General features: G+C 39.7%; 1 protein-coding gene across 9 annotated transcripts in view; it reads right to left on the reverse strand.

Moving 5' to 3' along the window:
* Positions 1-18,707, reverse strand: part of CLIP1 (CAP-Gly domain containing linker protein 1) — a 66,513-nt gene that overhangs the window by 11,706 nt on the left and 36,100 nt on the right. For 4 of the 9 annotated variants that reach the window (XM_068412369.1, XM_068412365.1, XM_068412366.1 and 1 more), the window contains 11 exons: positions 16,395-17,339; positions 14,941-15,057; positions 13,887-13,944; positions 13,562-13,645; positions 12,362-12,518; positions 11,541-11,706; positions 11,234-11,449; positions 7,901-10,186; positions 6,527-6,664; positions 4,941-5,047; positions 1,706-1,826 (listed from right to left, as the gene is read on the reverse strand). In XM_068412369.1, the coding sequence (XP_068268470.1) occupies positions 1,706-1,826; positions 4,941-5,047; positions 6,527-6,664; positions 7,901-10,186; positions 11,234-11,449; positions 11,541-11,706; positions 12,362-12,518; positions 13,562-13,645; positions 13,887-13,944; positions 14,941-15,057; positions 16,395-17,339 (4,395 nt within the window). The remainder of the gene's footprint in view (positions 1-1,705; positions 1,827-4,940; positions 5,048-6,526; positions 6,665-7,900; positions 10,187-11,233; positions 11,450-11,540; positions 11,707-12,361; positions 12,519-13,561; positions 13,646-13,886; positions 13,945-14,940; positions 15,058-16,394; positions 17,340-18,707) is intronic. The other 5 variants (XM_068412374.1, XM_068412373.1, XM_068412372.1 and 2 more) reach the window with 2 other exon arrangements.

The following is an 18,707-nucleotide window of genomic DNA, read 5'->3' on the forward strand; positions in this document are numbered from 1 at the left end:
TAGACCTAACGACACCACAGCCTAAATACTACGTTTAGAGAATGCACCAGACGGCGCTCCCACGTTTCCGAGATGCAGGTTACACCTTCCTCACAGAAGAGGACATAATGCAACACAAATGGCTGAAGAAGGCAAACAGACTGTTTCTCCGAGCTCTAGCAGATCTTCCAGATCTTTGATCATCTCCTCATGGGCAGAAAACACCGTGGTGCAAGTGAACTGAGAATATTCCAGTTTGCAAGATGACTGACTAATCCCTGCGCTTCACAGACCAAGCTCTCGATCCTGGCAATGAGAGAAGGATCCTCGCTGAGAGAACCACAGCAGGCAGGATGCAGAGAGCAGGACTCCTTGGTGAGGTCATCTGGAAACAACGGCGGCCACAGACCGAGGCTGCAGTGACTGCTGCCAGCCTTGTGGGCTGAAGGGTCCCTTCCCTCGGGGACTTTCTGTGTATCAACATCCAACAGGCAGAAAGATTTGACCAATGTTGCTGAATCCTTTTCATGTTACAACTCCTTCTGAAAATTAACAGGTTGCCTCAAAGATTCTGAAGTAATTTAAGAAAACACGTGGGAGTGGGGAGCCGAGCTCCCACTGGCTGTTCAGGATGACAGCATCCTCTTACCACACCACTACTCAGATGCAGCATGAGTCAGTGGTGGAGCCCACACGTCTCAGACTCTCATTAATCATCTCCAAAGGCTCTTTAGGATGAAGGAGCTTGTGTGTTACTCCTGTCAGCAGCCAAAAGGGTTTAGAAACTGGCCAGATTTGTTCTCACCCACCCTCAGTACTTCAAAACAGGGCTCTTGGGGAAAAGTCAGCCCCTTGGCTTTAAAAATATTTCTTCTGCACAAGTGCCATCTCAGAAGGGCAATACATAAACCCTTGTCTTTTATATTCTTGCTTTTGGACTAGGTCTTCCAAAGATGCCTTCACGGTGTGGCTGTCACCAGAACTGCTCCACAAGAAATAAACCCACCACATTTAATAGCTGTAAATCTCATTTCTCTTTTGGCAAGTACCAGTGCTATAAGCTGTATAACTAAGCCCATACTTCAAGATTTCAACAACGTATTGAAATATAATAGTAAAAACAAAAAAAAAGTATTAAGAGAGTCTTTTTTTCTCCTACCACCAGAAAAACATCTCCCATCGATTCAAGTCCTCCAGTACCCACTACCTGGCTGCAACACTCTTCATGTACATGCACAGTAGGAAGTTCAAGCAAGCGTACACGTGCACAGCGCTTTTCAGAGACAGAGTCCAACCAAGTAGTTTTAAACAGCATTCTGAAAAACGCCACAAATACTCTTTTTTTAGTGGGAAGGGAGGGCAGGAATAAGGAGAATAGAATTAAATAGCTAGATTTCCTTAGTACTGGGTAGATGGAGATTTCCACAGTTGTGTAACAAAATTACTCCCGACAGAAATAGCAAGCATCTGTTAATGCATTTGGCTAAAGCACATTTAATTTATGCTTATTCCCAAGCCTCCTAAGTATCCTCACGGGTTATGTAACCTTCTGCCAGCCTGCAGTTCTAACCTCCCAGTGCAGGTGGCTTCCACATTTATTTTAAAACGTTCTCAGAACAACTCATCTTTCAAGCACGAACATGCAGCGCAACGTCCCCCAGGCATCAGCGGAAACAGCGCGCGCGGCCCTTTCGCCACCGCTCAGGAGACGCTCGAGCCACTCTACCTTCTGATGACTTGTGACTTCGTCCCTGCTCCTGCCCAGCTCCTCGGCAAGTTTCACGTTCTCCTCTTGCAAAGCTGCAAGCTCCTGGGACTTCTGAGCTGCTGCCAGCTTCAGCGCTTCGCTGCGAGGACGGAGAGTGCATAGTTACCATAGGAACGAGAGAGGCAAGAAAAAACTGTGGGAGAGATTCAGCTTCACAGCTTGGAAAAATACATCTAGGTCACGTGTCTGCTGGCATCTATAATGAAGGTGACAATCTAGACCTCAGATGCGCAGGGAGAGGTTGCACCCTGAAAAGCAGTAGCAGCACAAAACTCCTCTTCCTTTAAACGTATCAGATACTCAAAGAAATGGAAGGGAAGTTCAGAGTGGTATTTCTGCACGCTCCTGACAGTCAGCAAATGCTTGGCTTTGAGAAGAGCGTTGGTGAGGTTTACAGCCTAGACTTTCTCAGAAGTGAACTTTGTAGCCAGAGGTAAAACATAAGAATTGTTTAAAAAAAAAAAAAGGCAGAAAAAAGAAAGAAAAAGGAAAAAAAATATGCTTACAGTCCCACTTATTTATATACTCTCTACAAGGTCTGACATCCAAACATACAAGAATGTGCAAGATCACAGGAGGCAAAACAGGAAAGTATCTAATCTATTCCACTATTTTAACAGATACAAAACTGAAAACGAGACAAAATATGAAGAAAAAAATGGATCTGCAGGTTTCATTAGTCTGTGTTGCTGCTAGTATCTGTGGTTTCCTGGAAGTAAGTTTATTTTCAACAAATTTTTGAAAAAAATTTTGCATGCCTGCCCGTAACACAAGTGACTAACACAAGTTTTTATAAGATTTGATGTCTTTCAAAGAATAAAAACGATACGCTTCATTTCATTAAACAGTAATTTTTATGACTGTGTTTTGTTTTCAGACAAAGGAGTCTCAGTACTCCTATGTGCCAATATTACACAGAGTTAACCGCTGACTGGAATATTAAAAATACTTTTATGACTGTGGGAGGTGGAAGAACCCACAAGTCAGAAACTTATTCAAGCCCTTCAAAATACAAGGACTCGACGGTCTGTTATTTGGCACATTTAAACAAAAGGAAGTGTGATTTACTTCTCGAGTTCAGCACGTAACATGACTAAGATTTTCCAACCATTTCTTCTGTCTGGTCTCACCTTGACCGACTTCCAACCCACCTAGACTGGATTGAACAGGCTGGCTCACAGCACTGAGCAGCGATTCAAATTATCTCGGTACGAAGCTACTTGCTGATACAGGAACAAACCTATTTTTAACCACGATTGTCTGCTGAACTGCAGTACTAACCTGTGCTCCTCTTTTTGCTTCAGGCATTAAAGCGCAGACTCAGGGCGTTGTCACAAAAGCACACAAGATACTGGGGTCAACTGGGGTGAAACGCTCCCAGATTTAGTGCCAGGGAACTTCAAACCGATAGCTGCAAGTGCACTTGACAGCACGCAGTACCAAAGGAACACACACCACCCAGCTGGTATTCCTGCTTTTCGGCATCCTGGTTTTACACAGAAGCTTTTACAAAGGGCACCAATGTCACCGTAACATCCTCCTGCCCCAAAGGACACCGATGTCACCGTAACATCCTCCTGCCCCAAAGGACACCGATGTCACCGTAACATCCTCCTGCCCCAAAGGGCACCGCTCTAGAGGCAGCAGCACGTCCCTACCCGCAGTCACAGCTCCCGTGGGGGAAATTTCCCCTCTACTCTCCTTCGCAAAGGCAAGGGCACTACCTTCAGCCACCGACCTCTCAAAGGCGTCCTCTCTACCCACGTTACTGCTGATCAAGAAATGCCAGTTATCAAGCTAATTCCTTACGCTAATCAAAACCAGGCAACACACAAAATAATTGTGCAACAAAGATCAGTTAAAAAACAACTAGACAAGCCTCCACTTATCCACAATACCTCTTACCGCTGATGATTAGACCACACTCAGCAATAGTCTATGATTAAGATTAACCTTAAGGAAAAAAAAAAAAATTTAAAAAACCCACAGAGTGATCAGGACCACGCAAACACCTTTCAGTGCTGAAGATTTTCCAGGAAATATGTTCTATAAATAACCTCTGCTTGACAAATTACAGTCTAATATATTTTGTCTTTCCATGATGCCAGAGCCTGCTAGCCCCTTGCTGGTCTAGCAGTAGAGCAACTAGTCTGGAAATAATTATTTTGCTTTGACATTTCCCACGAGCACTGAGGCAGGTAGGAATTGCTCACAGAATAAAAGCCTTTTCAAAAGCAAGCAGTAAAAACTGTCAGTCATACAGAGATTTAGTATTAATTCTGTGTGCCAATGTCCTTTGTGCCCTGTCCTCCCCTCAGAGCAGTGGTTAAGAACTGTCACAAAACGACTTATGGAATTAACAATAATAACAATAACTAGCCAAAGCTGCTCTTAGCTCTCAGTCCAGATTCCAGCGCTCACTGCATGAGTCTAGAAATTCTTCTCGCAGCGCAGGTGGGAACAGAGATTTGTGATTTAATGCATCACACCTCCGAAAGCTGGGGGACGTGCAGCTACTGCAGGGCAGCAATAACTGGATTCTTATTCACGGTGGCACACCAAAAGCTTTCACAGGGCAAATTACTTCGTATCAGATGCTTTGCAGTTAATTTGTTTGGGTACAATGTTACATGTCATTAGTTTGTAGTAGGTAAGAGGTAGTTTCTCAAATGAAGCAGTTCAAATAATAAGCAATTAACTCTAATTTTACATACTATGTATGGCATTTGTATTGTACCAGTTAGAAAATAAGTGTGTAGTGTTGCAAGGGGAATAAACTGGATAAAGCCATCAAAGAAAAATCAAAGCAGAACCAGATTTTCTGTAAACAAAGCCACTTAAAACTACTTAACACTCCAAGTGTATTTGTAATTAAATCCAAACAGAATTTTATCATAAAGCTTTTAAAATAATCTAGTGCCCTCAGGTGGCAGAACTCTGTACTTCCTTCACCAAACAAATTACTTCAAACAATACTTGGAGTGAAAAATTTGCTTCAATACCCTTCAGCAACTCAGGAGCAACATCCTGATTTCAAGTTTTATGCCTGTCAAACTAGTATTTAATTTTGACCTAATATCTGCTTTATAAGTGCAGATACTGGTGAGAGAGCGAGAGAGAGTTTTTCAGAAAAATGAAAGGTAAATGTAACTGCAAAGGAATGGTCTAACAGATTTAACATTGAAATACTTACAATTCTTTTCTAAGTTCTTCCACTTTCTTGTTCTCCAGATTTAGAAGCTCTTTTGATTTGTTGAGTTCCTCTTCATTTTTCAGGTTGTTTTGTTTAAGCACGTCCAACTTAAAGAGGAAAAAAAACCTCATTACACTATGAAACTACACAGTCCTTAGGTGTAGCACTTGGAAAAGATATTCAGCAAAGCACTCCTTTTAAAATTCAACACTTGTTGCTGAAATTAGCTGTTCCCTTGATCTTTATTCCTCTAAGATAACTGAGAAAAAGTTCTGCTTTACCATACCTTAATTTCTGAGAAAGAGGAGGCTGAATGTTGTGCTTGCAGCCATAAGAAATGAAATCCTTTCAGAGCCCTAGTTGCATGGGACAAATTGTTGTGTATCTATTTACTGAGCTCGCATCGACCACGTAACCCCCACAAGCTTGCGAGCCTCATTCGTCCGCATTCGGCGACACATTCTATTACATAACAGATAATCTTCAGCCATTCTCAACATTACAGGACCCTGTGGATTTTTTTTTTAAATCCAGAAAGTGAACCCCTGCCATTACTAACGTCACTGCTTTTAATTCTCAAGTCATCCGATCTTGCTGGAAATCATTACTGTTTCAGCACAAGCTGTGGCGTTTCAGTTAGCCCAGCTGTTCACTACCCGTTATTACAGGAGCTGCAAGATGAAGGAGCCATCAAAAAGAGGCCACATGGTGCTCAAGATCTGCAGAAAAGATGCCAGTTCAGCGTTAGACAAGACACTCTGGGTGAAAGAGCGTGAAAAAGATCAGTGAGGACATTTTTCCCTCCTTCAAACCCTGAAGTATCACAAAGTGGTGGGAAGGCACAGGCTGAAGAGCAGGTCCCTAGAGGAACTGCTGTACACGTTGGACTGTGAAGTTCTCTGGGACTATTGTGCTCATGTACTGGTATAACGCATAGCTCAGAGGAATTTGTACCTGTCAGACCACAATTCTGATTAACAGAAAAGTGGAAAAAAGAAGAAATTATAAAATTACCCTTGTCAAGATCACAAAGAGGATGTACAGAGCGAGGAGTGCATTATAGGTGAGTGATACCTTTGGTGGGTTAGGAGTAGTTACTCAGAGCTCTGCAGCAGTTCACTGGAGCGTGAAGTTGCACCCCATACATACAACCAGGGAACTGAAGCACAGAGTGGTCACATCTACAACTTCTCCAAAGCTACACAGCAAGACCGATGAAGCCTTCAGTCAAACCCCTGTCTCCTAATTCTGTGATCTGCAAAAGCTGCTGACCGTAGCATCCAGAACTCCTGTTACATATGGTAATTTTTTTGTTGCTGCACCAAGATTTAAGGGACACAACCTCATATGCTGTAAAGGTACTAGAAACCACATGCAAAATACAAAAGAACACAGGTCATACGGCTATATAAACCACCCAGATTTGCCATCAATATGCACTCATCTAGTAAATTTTTACAAGACTGAGTATTGTTGTGGGAAAATGACAGAATCCGCTCTTGCCTAAGCTAATTCTCTGTAATTCAATAGTTGTTCCTTACAAACTAGGCAAAGCTTTTCATGTAAAACCATTTAAATGTGATTACTTCATTCTGTAGCTTCTCGTTTCTCTGTCTAGAGTTCTCCAAAGAGGCCAAAGTTTCAATCTTTTCTTTGTGAATGGCATCCTTCTCTTTGGTCACCTTCTCCACAGTTTGGAAAACATCTTCTGCCATTTTGGCAGCCTGTATATAAAGGGGAGTGAGGGGGAAAAAAAAAGGTATTACCAAAGGGAGATGTGAAAGCAAAAGATGAACCACAATACTTTATGCACAGCTCCACTGTTTGCCGGCTGCTCTCCAATTAAACAAGGAGTTCAACTGAGAATTTATTTGCATTTTGAAGCTGCATAAAGTATAAAAATAAATGGACATAAGAAGATTCAGTTCCATGCAGAAACAGACCATAACCCCATGCTTGTGTTACCACTGAGGAAGCCCATTTCTCCTTTAATTCCTGGATTTCTAATTACCACCACTGTGATTGCTCTTAGACTTCTAACCACTTCAGACAGTAGTGCTTCAATAGATATTCACTTCCAACAGACTGCTCTATTTTCAGAAAATGTGGAATTATAAAAAGCTGTTAAAAATTTGAAAAATAATTAAAAATTAAATAGGAGACAAAGCCTATTCTCCACATCATTTCAGTGTTGTTCATTACGCCCTCATAAAAGGAAGTACTTCACGAGTATATCAAAATACCTAGGCAGGCATAATACATTTCTATAGGATATCTTGATTCCAATTTGTATTCAAAGTTCTTTTATGGGCTTCAAGCCCCACAAACTGAAATTCAAAATACTTTACAGAATTTGTTGGTGGTGAATACAAAACACTTCTGTGAATAAAAAGAACACCAGAGATGCCAATGTCTTTAACAGACTGAAAGTTCTATAATGTAAATTTAAATGATTCTCTGACACTGCTTTTTATCCAATTACATTCACAGGAACAGTATGTTGTTTTATATTTTATTTTTGAGTAACTCAAATTTGTAGTTTGTTATAATTTAACATAAAATTGCACAAAGACCTAATCTAAAACCGTATCTATTACTACTCTAGCATTGAAGCTGCAGAGTACTTCAACTGAAAGAGCTGCTCAAATTCTCCTACCAAATTCAGGAAACAAAACGTCCTTTTATTCACAGTTTACATTGTTTTCTTGCAACATTCAGCAACAGCATAGGCTTTTACATTTAGAATTTTTTGTTTTTAAATCAGAGTAAAAGTGTCTTTCAGACTCACAGTTACAACTTGAAAAAAAAACAAAGTAATATATTGAGAGAGACCATAATTCCAGCCTGTTTATACTGAGATGAAGTGCTGATTGTGCAATGAAGTGCAGAGAGGAAACCATTGGGTTAGTGCTCAGAATTAGCAGAACCATACTGCGTTGTTTAACTACGTGTTTCAATACCTCCATTTTTTGCGCTACTGTTTGGGCCTGGAGAGTCTCAAATCCTTTTAGTTTCAAAGCCAGATTGTTCATCTCCTCCTCCAGCATCTGATTTTTGCCCTGAGACACCAGCAACTTGCCTGAGAGGTCACTATTAGTTTGTTCTAAAAGTGCTACTTCCTCGTGCAGTTTATAAACATCCTTGGAGAATTTATCCTTCTCTTTTAGTATTTCTTCCTTCATGATGACCAGGCTCTTCTGTTCAGCAAGCAGGCTGTCATTTTCCTGAAGTAACTTTATTCTCTCCTTCTCCATCACCTCATGCCTGTGTTGAAGATCATCCAGCTTCTCAGAGACACAGCTGTGCAAGTCCTGGAGCTCTGCTTTTGATTTAGACAAGGAAGCAAAGTCACTCTTCAGTCGGTCAATACTGGAAGCAAGCTGCTCTGTCTCTGCACAGAGGGTTTCCTTTTCTTTCATTATTTCTGCCAGTTTAGTTTCAGATTTTTCTTTCTCCTGAACTGAAAGTTCTTTCTCAGTCAGCAATTCTTTATTTTTCTCTCTCAGCTCTTCTATGTCCTTCTCTAAGAAGCTGATGTTGCTTTGAAGTTCCATACGTTCCAACAAAAATGATTCCTTGTCCAGTTTTCTAGCTTCCTTTTCTATGGTTAAGTTTTCTTTCATAACCTCAACCTCTCCAATTAATTTCTGACACTTATCTTGCAATTCAGTCCTCTCTCTGGTCAGCATTTCCCTATCAGAGGAACAGGTCTTGAATGAAGATGACAGGACCTGCTTGGCATGTGATACAGCAGTCAGGTCATTTTCTAATGTTCTTCTGGCATCCTGGGCCTCTTTCAGAAGATCTGAAAGGTCACATTTACAGGCTATTAGCTCTTGATTTTCTAGAGTCTTCTTACTTAGTTCTTTCTTGAGGGCTTCAATGGAATCTTGGAGCATGGTATTCTCTTGGGCCAGAGCTCTCTTGGTGGAGACATCCAGTTCATGTTCTCTCTTCATATCAGAAATTGCATTTGCAGAAGACTTGTTTTCATCAAGAAGTTCTGAGTATTTGTTCTCCAACTCATTCTTCTCTTGAAGAAGAGCTTCATTGTGCTTTTCAAAGTGCAGTGACTTACGAAGAGCAGATTCCTTTTCTAAGTTCAGTTCATTCATTTTCTCAGTAAAGACTTGCTCGGCAAGTACGGCATCTGCTGTGGCTTTAGAAAGCTTTTCAGCAATTGCCTTATTTTCATTTAAAAGTTCCTCCCTTTCAGCCAAAAGCCTTCGTTCTGATGAAGAAAGAGCCTCTTTCTCTTGAAGTAACTGAATACATTCAGAATTGGATCTCTCTCTTGAGGCTTTGATTTCCTCAAGAAGACAAGAGAGACTAGCAAGGGAATCCTTCAACTCCACATTGTCTTTCATCACTTTTTTAAGCTCTTTATGTTCAGTCTCGAGTTCTGTTTGCATCTCTTCTGTTCTCACTTTTAAAGCTTGGTTTTCACCAACTGTACTGTCTAAACACACACGCAGCTCTTCTATGCTTTTAAGGAGCATCTCCTTCTCGGACTGCAGACTCTGACTTGTCTGCAACAGACCATCCATTTCATTTTTTAAGGTTGTATGTGTATTTTTAAGATCCGAGTGTTTACCTACGGCTGAATCTCTCTCTGCAGTCAGAGTTGACACTTCTTGCAGCAGCTCTCTTTGATCTCTGGCCAGAGCCTCACAAGAACTTTCCAGCTTTTGAATAACATCATCTTTGTATTTAACAACCGCATCTTTCTCTTCCAAAAGTTTCTTCTGATAATGCTCCAGTTCCTCCAGTTCCTTTATATGTTTCTGACATACCACATCCAGGGCATCTTTGTTGGCCTGAAGTTCTTTCAACTGCTGGAGCAAGGTTGACTCTGAAAACTGAAGAGCATAATTTTCTTGAATTATCTTCAGAAAGTCTGCCTGTGCTGCCTCTATTTCAGAGAGTAATTTGTTTTTCTCAGAAATTAGTGCTAACTTTTCTGTGCTTTCCTGCTGGCTTTTGGCCTCAGCTTCTTCCTTCTGCTTTAGAATTTTTTTATTTTCTGAATGAAGTTCTTCATTTATTGTCCGAAGTTCTTCCTGGTCTTGTTGTATTAACGCAATCTTTGATTCCAATTCTACAAGTTTTGATAACAAGGAATCCCTCTCTAATTTTAAAGTATTTCCCTCCTGTGCCAGGGTCTCTTTTTCCGATCTCAAAGCCCTCATCTTGTCTGACCTTAGTTCAATCTCTTTTCTGGCTGATGCTAACACAGAGCTTAAGGACTAAAGAAATAAAGTCAGGGAGAAGGGAAAACAAAAATGAAGTCAAGCAGACAAATGAGAAATGTGGTTTAAGGGCAAACAGAGCTATTGCAATTTAAGTTTTAAAAAAGTGTATACACTGACACACAGTCCCTGTGCAAATTCAACTGTTGACAGCCACCCCTGCTATTTCATTACGAAACATCCATCATCTGCAGGAAAACGTTTCAATGGTTAAGTAAAAAAAAAAGCATAAAATCATGGTTTGAAGGTTCCTCCATACAAGACTTCATCTTGTTTTTAAAACTACTCTCAACAAATCTCCTGAATGTAAATCACTCAGAAAAGAGCCACAGAATGATTTCATGACGATCTAAGGGAATTAAAATGCAGGGAGTTATATTAGATACTGACTTCCAATTCTCAAATTCACCTTCTACAGCTAGTTCTCCTCATGATTCTGTCCAAAACATATTGTCACAACCTGTTAACACACCACATTAGTGGTGTATTTAAACTTAACTTGTGTGTCAATTTATACACTAAATATTTTGCTAAAGCATAAATTAAAGATTATATCAAATAACTCATGAGGGATGAAAGCAAGCAGCAACGTCAAAGAAACAGGAGGAAAAAAAAGAGAATTACTAAAGCTATTTACTAAGTAGTTGCGCATAATATGGGATCATACTACAGAACAAAATTTCAGGTGTGTAACACTTTTAAATGAAATAGTTCACAATATATTTTATTTAAAAGTCATGCATTTAAAAAACAGCTAACAACATCTGGCTCCAACTGATTGTGCTGAGCAAGATATCTATGAACATAGAATTTTAACATCAAAGAACCATGCTTCATGGATTCTTGTGTAATCTAGAGAAGACAACCAATTAGTCATGTACGCTTCTCTTCCCTAACCAATGTTAATCTACCCTGGAAGAGTTCAAAAATGAAACACTGCAAAAATCCTACTATGAAATGATGAATCCAGGCAAAACACAGTGATTCACTGAAACAGAAAGATTTAAACTTTAAATTACTCGCAGAGTAACAACGTATACGTACTTTGGCCTGTTCTGCTTGCTTTTTCAGCTCCTCAGCCTGGGTTTCTAACTCATCATTTTTCTTCTGTGCAATTTTCAGTGCCTCTTCTGCATCCAGCACGTTCTGCTTAAATCCTTTGATATCTGCATCATGTTTAGCGATCATCTCAGAAGTTTCTTTTTCATACTTTGCCTGAAGATCCTTATACTGATTTTGGCTAGTGTCGATTTGCTTTTTCTGATAGAAGATAAAACAATTGGAACACAGTTAAAGGAGCAGAGGTACAATATTCTGCACGTAGTTAGCTCGTGCTTTTTAAAGTTCTTACCATGTCTGTTAGCTGATCCTGCATATTTTTCAGTTCTGCTTGATGAATCCTGAGAGCTTCTTGCTGAGTCTGCTCAGCTTTCTGTGTTGTCTGCTCCACATCTTTCTGAAGCTGAACAGCCTTTTCATTTGCTTTTGTAAGCTCAAGTTGTATTTGCTCCAACTGCCTGGAAAGACCAAATAAAAGAACATTACTTTTTGCTGACAGCACAACAAGCACAGAGACGAAAGACTCTAAATTATGCTGAAGTTCTATATTCTGTCTAAGCATTTCGAAAGAGACTTAATTATTGAACATATAGAGAATGTTCTGCTAAATTAAATATAGACAAGTGAGACCGAGCACTTGTTCGTGTGCAGAGCAACACAGCTGCCAGTCACCTTGCTCCTCGTCTGGGGTTTTGTAAAGGTGAAGAACAATTATTCTACATACAATTTTTATTTGAAACAAAATGCATTTTCTTTTGCTAGTCAAAAATATGACCCAAGTCTTTTATATGTCCAAATAAACCACGCTTATCAGATAATCAAATAACTATGAAGCACAATCACAAAACAGTCTAGATTATTAAAATGTTCATGTACTCTGGACAATGAGAAGCATGTTACATCAGAATTTTAGAAGTATAAGTGTTAGATGCTCTTCACATCACTCTGAGGAGACTGTTTTGACGAATTGAGTTTGATAGAATAAGTTCACTTGTCATATCAATGTGACACTCAGGAGCATCTTGTTCAGATATTTACAAAAAGATAAAATGAGAAGCTAGGAGTGCAGGAGTGAAGAATTAACGTGAAAATGCTCTGACAATGATGGAATACCTTTCTTTTAAGCGGAGCTCATCATTCATTTTCGTAAGCTGGGCAGAGCTGTCTCCTGAAGACTTCATGATCTCTGCAATATCATTTTCAAGTTTGGCTTTAGTTTCTATCAGTTGCTGTTCTCTCGTTTCCCGCTCCTGCAATTTCTTCTCCATCACTGAGCAAGACAAAGGTTAGCAGTCTAGTAAATTTAAGAGAAATGGTATGCACAGACCAGCTAGAAGATAGTAAAGAACTATAAGGAGAGCAATACTGATGCTACAGAGCTTGCAAGTTACCCCTTTAAAATTAAAAATTACAATTGTTTGACTTTTGAACCATTAACTGGTAGCAGAAGTTTAAGAACTCTTCAGAAACAGTAAAAAAGCAGCTAGTCAAGAAATCTTTCTTTCAGAAGTGATTCACTTAACTTCAGGCCATGAGAAGCTGATACAAGTTCTACCCATATCAGAGGGTACTCAAGCACTATAAGAAGACAGGTATGCACATCTTGCAGGCGAGACAACTCACCAGCTTTTTAGTAGAGCAGGGGAAGACAAACAACGCAAGCAATGTGAAGCTACAGTGAAAAAATTACTCAGTCCAGGGCAGGCACTGCCACCAAGGGCAAGAGCTGCCCTTGGGATGACTTCTACAGTCCAACAATGGCTTGAAAGACTTGCTTACAGGGTACATAATCATTCTTAATTTCTTTCTACATTGGTTTTAAGATGTACAACTAGAAAGATACAGCAAGTCTTCCTCCTGTGAGATAGGAAGGAGGAGACAACACAACTAATGTACAGTCTTTTTGATGTCCTTAGAAAGAAAACACTACTTATGGACAAGGCTTCTGTGAATTAACTGTCTTACATTTGTAATGCTTCAGCCTGGTCCCCAAGCCTTTGTCTGGTATCTGACCAGTACCACAGCGTGATTTTGCTGCGAAGTCAAACAAGCATTTACCTATTGATTTGGAATACACTCAACCAGGAAATCTTCTGCCTTACTGCACTATTTCCTTAACATCATGGTCACCCTGCTGTGTCACTACACACAGTGCCACAAAAGCCATTTTCTGCCTAGAGAAAAGGCTTTTTTTTGAAGGCATGTGCATTTGTGAAAGCATTACATACTAGGATGTGCTGAGCTGAGCAGGAGGCATAGGAAAGCACAAAGCTGATGCATTTTTCAAAACATTCCATTTTATTACTTCCTTACCAGTCAAACTAGACTTCAGCTCTTCCAGTTCTGAAGACATGAGTGCAAACTGCTCTTCCTTTTGGTTTAGTTTTTTTATAGTTTCTATGCAAGTAAAATTTTGAAAACAAAGTTAGTAACTACTTAGATGCAGACAATTCCACCTACTTGCAAGGTATATTACTCTTTAAGAAGAGAGGCTGCAAGTAATTCTGTCCTTTCCATAGCTGCTGAAACTGCTCTACCAGCAGGGGTAAATCTGAAAGCACGTGTCAAAAAACCCTTTATCTTACATTTATTTTCTGCAGCTTTTTAGTTCTTTTTTTTAGTTTAGCAGCAGACATACCTTGCATAGTTCGTTGAACATTTTCTGCTTCATCAGCTGCACTAGTAAACTTTTCTTTCTGAAAAATGGATAAAAACCAAAGGTAAGGTTTGGTAACAGCAGTATAATCCAACCACTGAATTTATATTAGGTATTATTCAAGTACAAAATAGAAGAGTCGTCACTGCTATCACAAATAGACCAAGTTTTTGGATTACAGTTTAGCATAGATATACTCAGCAACGTAAAGCAAGATTTTCCCTTGCCCTGGTTGCAAGGAAGTCCCTAAACATTCAAAATAACTTCTCCATCAGCTATAGCAGAACGGTAGCCACAGAATCCAGTGACGTGATTTCTGGGTCTCCATGCAAGAAGCTATCCCTGCTGCTCATGGGCTGCACAGTGGACACCTGCAACCCTGTGATCAATCTCATACCAGTGTTTTCCAGCTTTACCAGCAGGAAGAGATGCTAAACTGTGAAGAAAAGGGATGATACTGAGGAAGTTAAGCAGCAAGACTCTTCCATCAACTTTTAATATTTACTATGGCCATGGAAAGATTTTATGACAGGGACAGTAAAACCTAAAAGCATGTCTTTTTGTTACTAACTCTGGTGTAGTTTCTCAGGAAAATCCCACCCAACTACAGAACACTTGCAAATTTATTTAAATTTGCAAAACGAGCAATCAGAAGAAAAATGTCTTCAAAAACCATTTGTAAGATGTGCATAGCAAGCATTAATTTGTACAACAGTTACGTTAAAGGGCCATGTGTTTCTTAACGAGTTGCCTAAATTTAAACTACATGCTGCTTTTGATTTGGTTTAATATTTTATCTGAAATCCATAAACAGATTAGTTCTGTTTAGACAAAACACCTGATAACATAGAACTCAGGTGAAATGCTCTTTTCATTCTGAGACAGATCCTGTTAGCTATGACCCCTAGCTTTCTTTTCATGAGTAAAACAGCTTTTGAAAGACTTTGCTCAGAGTTGATCCACAGATTTCAATAACACTCTCACCATGAAAACCAAAATCCAAAGGATAAAGTCAAAATTTGGGGGTATTACTCACCAAAACTTGAAGTTCCTTTTCCAAAGAATCTTTAACTTGATTTACTGCACTCAAGTTTTTCTCAAGGTCAAGAAGCTTTTGCTCTTTGCCCTGCAGTTCTTTGGCCAGATTACTAGCCTAACGAAGATGATGAAATGGAGTAAAATAAAATTACAAACATGAATGAAAAAATAGGAAAACTAAAAGTTGAATCTGAAAGAAATAACTATAACATTAAAATCACAGTAAGATGAAAAATAAAAAATCTGAAGAAAAAAATGTGATGTGTTAACTGAGCAAAGTTGATTTCCACTGACGACCACATCACAGTACTAATTGCATCTTGGAATATATCTGAAATCATTAAAATTTAGTTCTCTTGGAATTAATGGTGAAAACATTATTTAATGGCAGACATTTCTCAGTATATTCAAAATTTCCAATCAAAGTTACAGCATCAGTTGAATTAGTAATTTTGGTTCTTTATTGTTTTAACTTTTTTTAACTGATAAATTTCGCATTCACGTTTCAACTGGCTATTCACACCAACACACACACGGAGATGTAACTGTTCAAAAGGCTCTGTACCACACCCAGGGGTAGTGCAGAAACCCAGTGTGACCTCAAAAATAGTGTCACTGATCCATAGAAATCTAGTATCTTGGAACCATCTGTGAAGGGTTCAGGAAAGCTATTTCCAGTTACTTTCCCACCACTCTTACAATTAGAGGTCTGTCTTGTCAGGTCATGCATAGATTGGAGATCTGGAGGAACCCCTAAAATGAAATGATATCTTAGCAGTTTTACTCCTAGCTGCAGTGGCGGAACAACCTCCAAGTACTGAATTCCAACTTTAAAGAGACATTTCATCCAAAATTAAGAATAATCTTGGTAAGATGTATCATATTGCTGTCTGTGCTTCAAAAATGCTGTGAAACAGTGCCTAACAACAGCACTGCATACCCTCGTCTTAAAGAAAAGTTCCACTAGGATCTTTTTTGCTTTCTTTTGTTTTCAATAGCCTCTTCCATCTTCTTGTTTGATGAGAGGCAAGGTAGTGAAGGTACAGAGGAAATATTTCCCTATTGAGCCCCAAGTCACTTTATCTGAATACCTCTACCATTAAACAGTTAAAACCGTCTATATAAAGATGTGTAGATTCTTCTCCCAAATAAGCCAACAAACTAACTTTTCCATAACATGAGGCTTTCAGCACAGGCATGCCGAAGCCTGGGGCAAGAAGGTGCAGAAAGCATTTTTTTTCTTTTGCTTAGTGGTACAGACTGAGCACTAGAAACCTGTTGAGACATATGACCTGGTTAACTCTTTCTCTAAACCTCCTCAGATGGTGCTAAGATACACATTCAATACAACTAGTGTTTTCTGTGATGTATTTGCTATAGCAGATTAGAACAGTACAAATGTGAAATAAAAGAAAGTAAAGTAAAAATAAAAGGATGGATGTTGATACAAACCTTGCTACTTCCATCAACCTTTTCAGTCTCTAAATTCTGAATTTGTTTCTCGGCTGCCTCAAGCTGCTTGCTAAGTTTCTGGATTTCCAATTTACCTTCAGAATTGGCTTTCTGAAGTGCAGCAAGGTCCAAAAGCTTTTCTTCAGCAGCTTTGATCTGTGGTGTAAGACTATCAATAACTTTGGTTTGTTCATTGTACTTGGCTTGCAGTACCTCTAGCTCCTTTACCTTTATTTCAGCTTCCTGTAATTTGTTTAAAGTGTCTTCCATTTCTACTAGATGCTGATCTTCCACACTTTCCAGTTTGGTCTTCAGGCTTTCCAGGTTTTGGTCTTTCTCCTCTGTGACTGCCAACAGTTTTGCTTTCAGCGATTCAATCTCTTTTAAATGATGAGATTTTTCATTTTCCTGCTTCAGTTTTAAATTTGACATTTCATTTTCATAGTCTACTTTCATCTTCTCAATCTGAGTCTTTAACTCTGCAAATTCTTCTGTCTGAGCCCCTACACCTTTGCTGAAAGAAACTTTTAGTTCTTCCATTGCTTGCTGATGGGAGGCGATTGCAGACTCCAGCTTCGACTTCCACAGCTCTATTACATCTGAATTCTCCTTGTTGGCATGATCAAGCTTAGTTTTCAAGGATTCATTTTCTTTTGCCATTCTCTCATTTGAAGCTGAAAGTGATCTGATCTCTTTCTGCAATGCTTCTTCACTAATTCCAAACTTCTCTTTCAGTGAATTCATCTCATTCTGATGTTCTTTGCTAACTGCTGCCATTCTTTCTTGCAAAGAACTTATTTCTTGTAACAATGAAAGAGAAGTGTCCACATCATCAACGTGTTTACTAGACTCTAATCTCCCTCGAAGCTCAGCTACTTCCTTCACCCGCAATGCTAGATCTCTTTCTAGTTCCATGATGCGAGATTTTTCTGATACCGTGGCCACCTATGATTAACAGCATTTTAAGAAAAGAAGAAAGAGTTATAAAAGGTATGTTTAATACAAAGACACTTTGGCCTCACTGAAAAGAAATGAAAAGAAACGAAGGAGCGTTGCAAACTAACATCATTAGTGTATTCTTACCAGCAGTTTGGATTAGAACACCTTTGAGTTTCCCTGTCAATTCCTATTTCTATGGAAATTCTACAGAAACATTAAGTAAAAGCAAATGCTGCTTTGACGTGGAAGGCTGTGAAACAAGATCAACTGTTGTTTCATTTATGTATAAAACATTGCTTTAAAAAAAGTAAGAATGTCCCCATCTTTGTATTACATGCATATTATATTCTCTCTAAAGGTGGAATTTAGTTAAATTAATTTTTCCTGAGGTTATCTAGAAACAACAACTTGCTAAACAACTTACAAACTATGCTTATGTATATTATCAATGTTTAACAAAATCACAGGATCACAGAATGTCAGGGATTGGAAGGGACCTTGAAAGATCATCTAGTCCAATCCCCCTGCCGGAGCAGGATTACCTAGATCATGTCACACAGGAACGGGTCCAGGAGCGTTTTGAATGTCTCCAGAGAAGGAGACTCCACAACCTCTCTGGGCAGCCTGTTCCAGTGTTCAGTTACCCTCACTGTAAAGAAGTCTCTCCTCATATTTATGTGGAACCTCCTGTGGAACACAGGCTTGCACCCATTGCCCCTTGTCCTGTCAAGGGATGTCACTGAGAAGAGCCTGGCTCCATCCTCATGACACCTGCCCTTTACATATTTATAAACATTAATGAGGTCACCCCTCAGTCTCCTCTTCTCCAAGCTAAAGAGACCCAGCTCCCTCAGCCTCTCCTCATAAGGGAGTTGTTCCACTCCCTTAATCATCTTTGTGGCTCTGCGCTGGACTCTCTCTAGCAGTTCCCTGTCCTTCTTGAACTGAGGGGCCCAGAACTGGACACAATATTCCAGATGCGGCCCCACCAGGGCAGCGTAGAGGGGGAGGAGAACCTCTCTTGACCCACTAACTGCACCCCTTCTAATACACCCCAGGATGCCATTGGCCTTCTTGGCCACAAGGGCACACTGCTGGCTCATGGTCATCCTGCTGTCCACTAGGACCCCCAGGTCCCTTTCCCCTACACTGCTCTCCAACAGGTCTGTCCCCAACTTGTACTGGTACATGTTTCTCAGAACCCTTTTAAAGCAGACTGGAAAAGAACGGAGAACCCTGAGATCTTTATTTGTTTAAATAATGGCTTCCAAATTAATCTCATGCCAGCTATGAGACTGTCAGAGAAAAATACAAACACATTTTTAGCCCACAAATCCTTTGAAACTCCTTCTATACCCACTCCATTGTTCTCTC

The sequence above is a fragment of the Nyctibius grandis genome, chromosome 14 (assembly GCF_013368605.1).
Source record: "Nyctibius grandis isolate bNycGra1 chromosome 14, bNycGra1.pri, whole genome shotgun sequence".
NCBI lineage: Eukaryota > Metazoa > Chordata > Aves > Nyctibiiformes > Nyctibiidae > Nyctibius > Nyctibius grandis.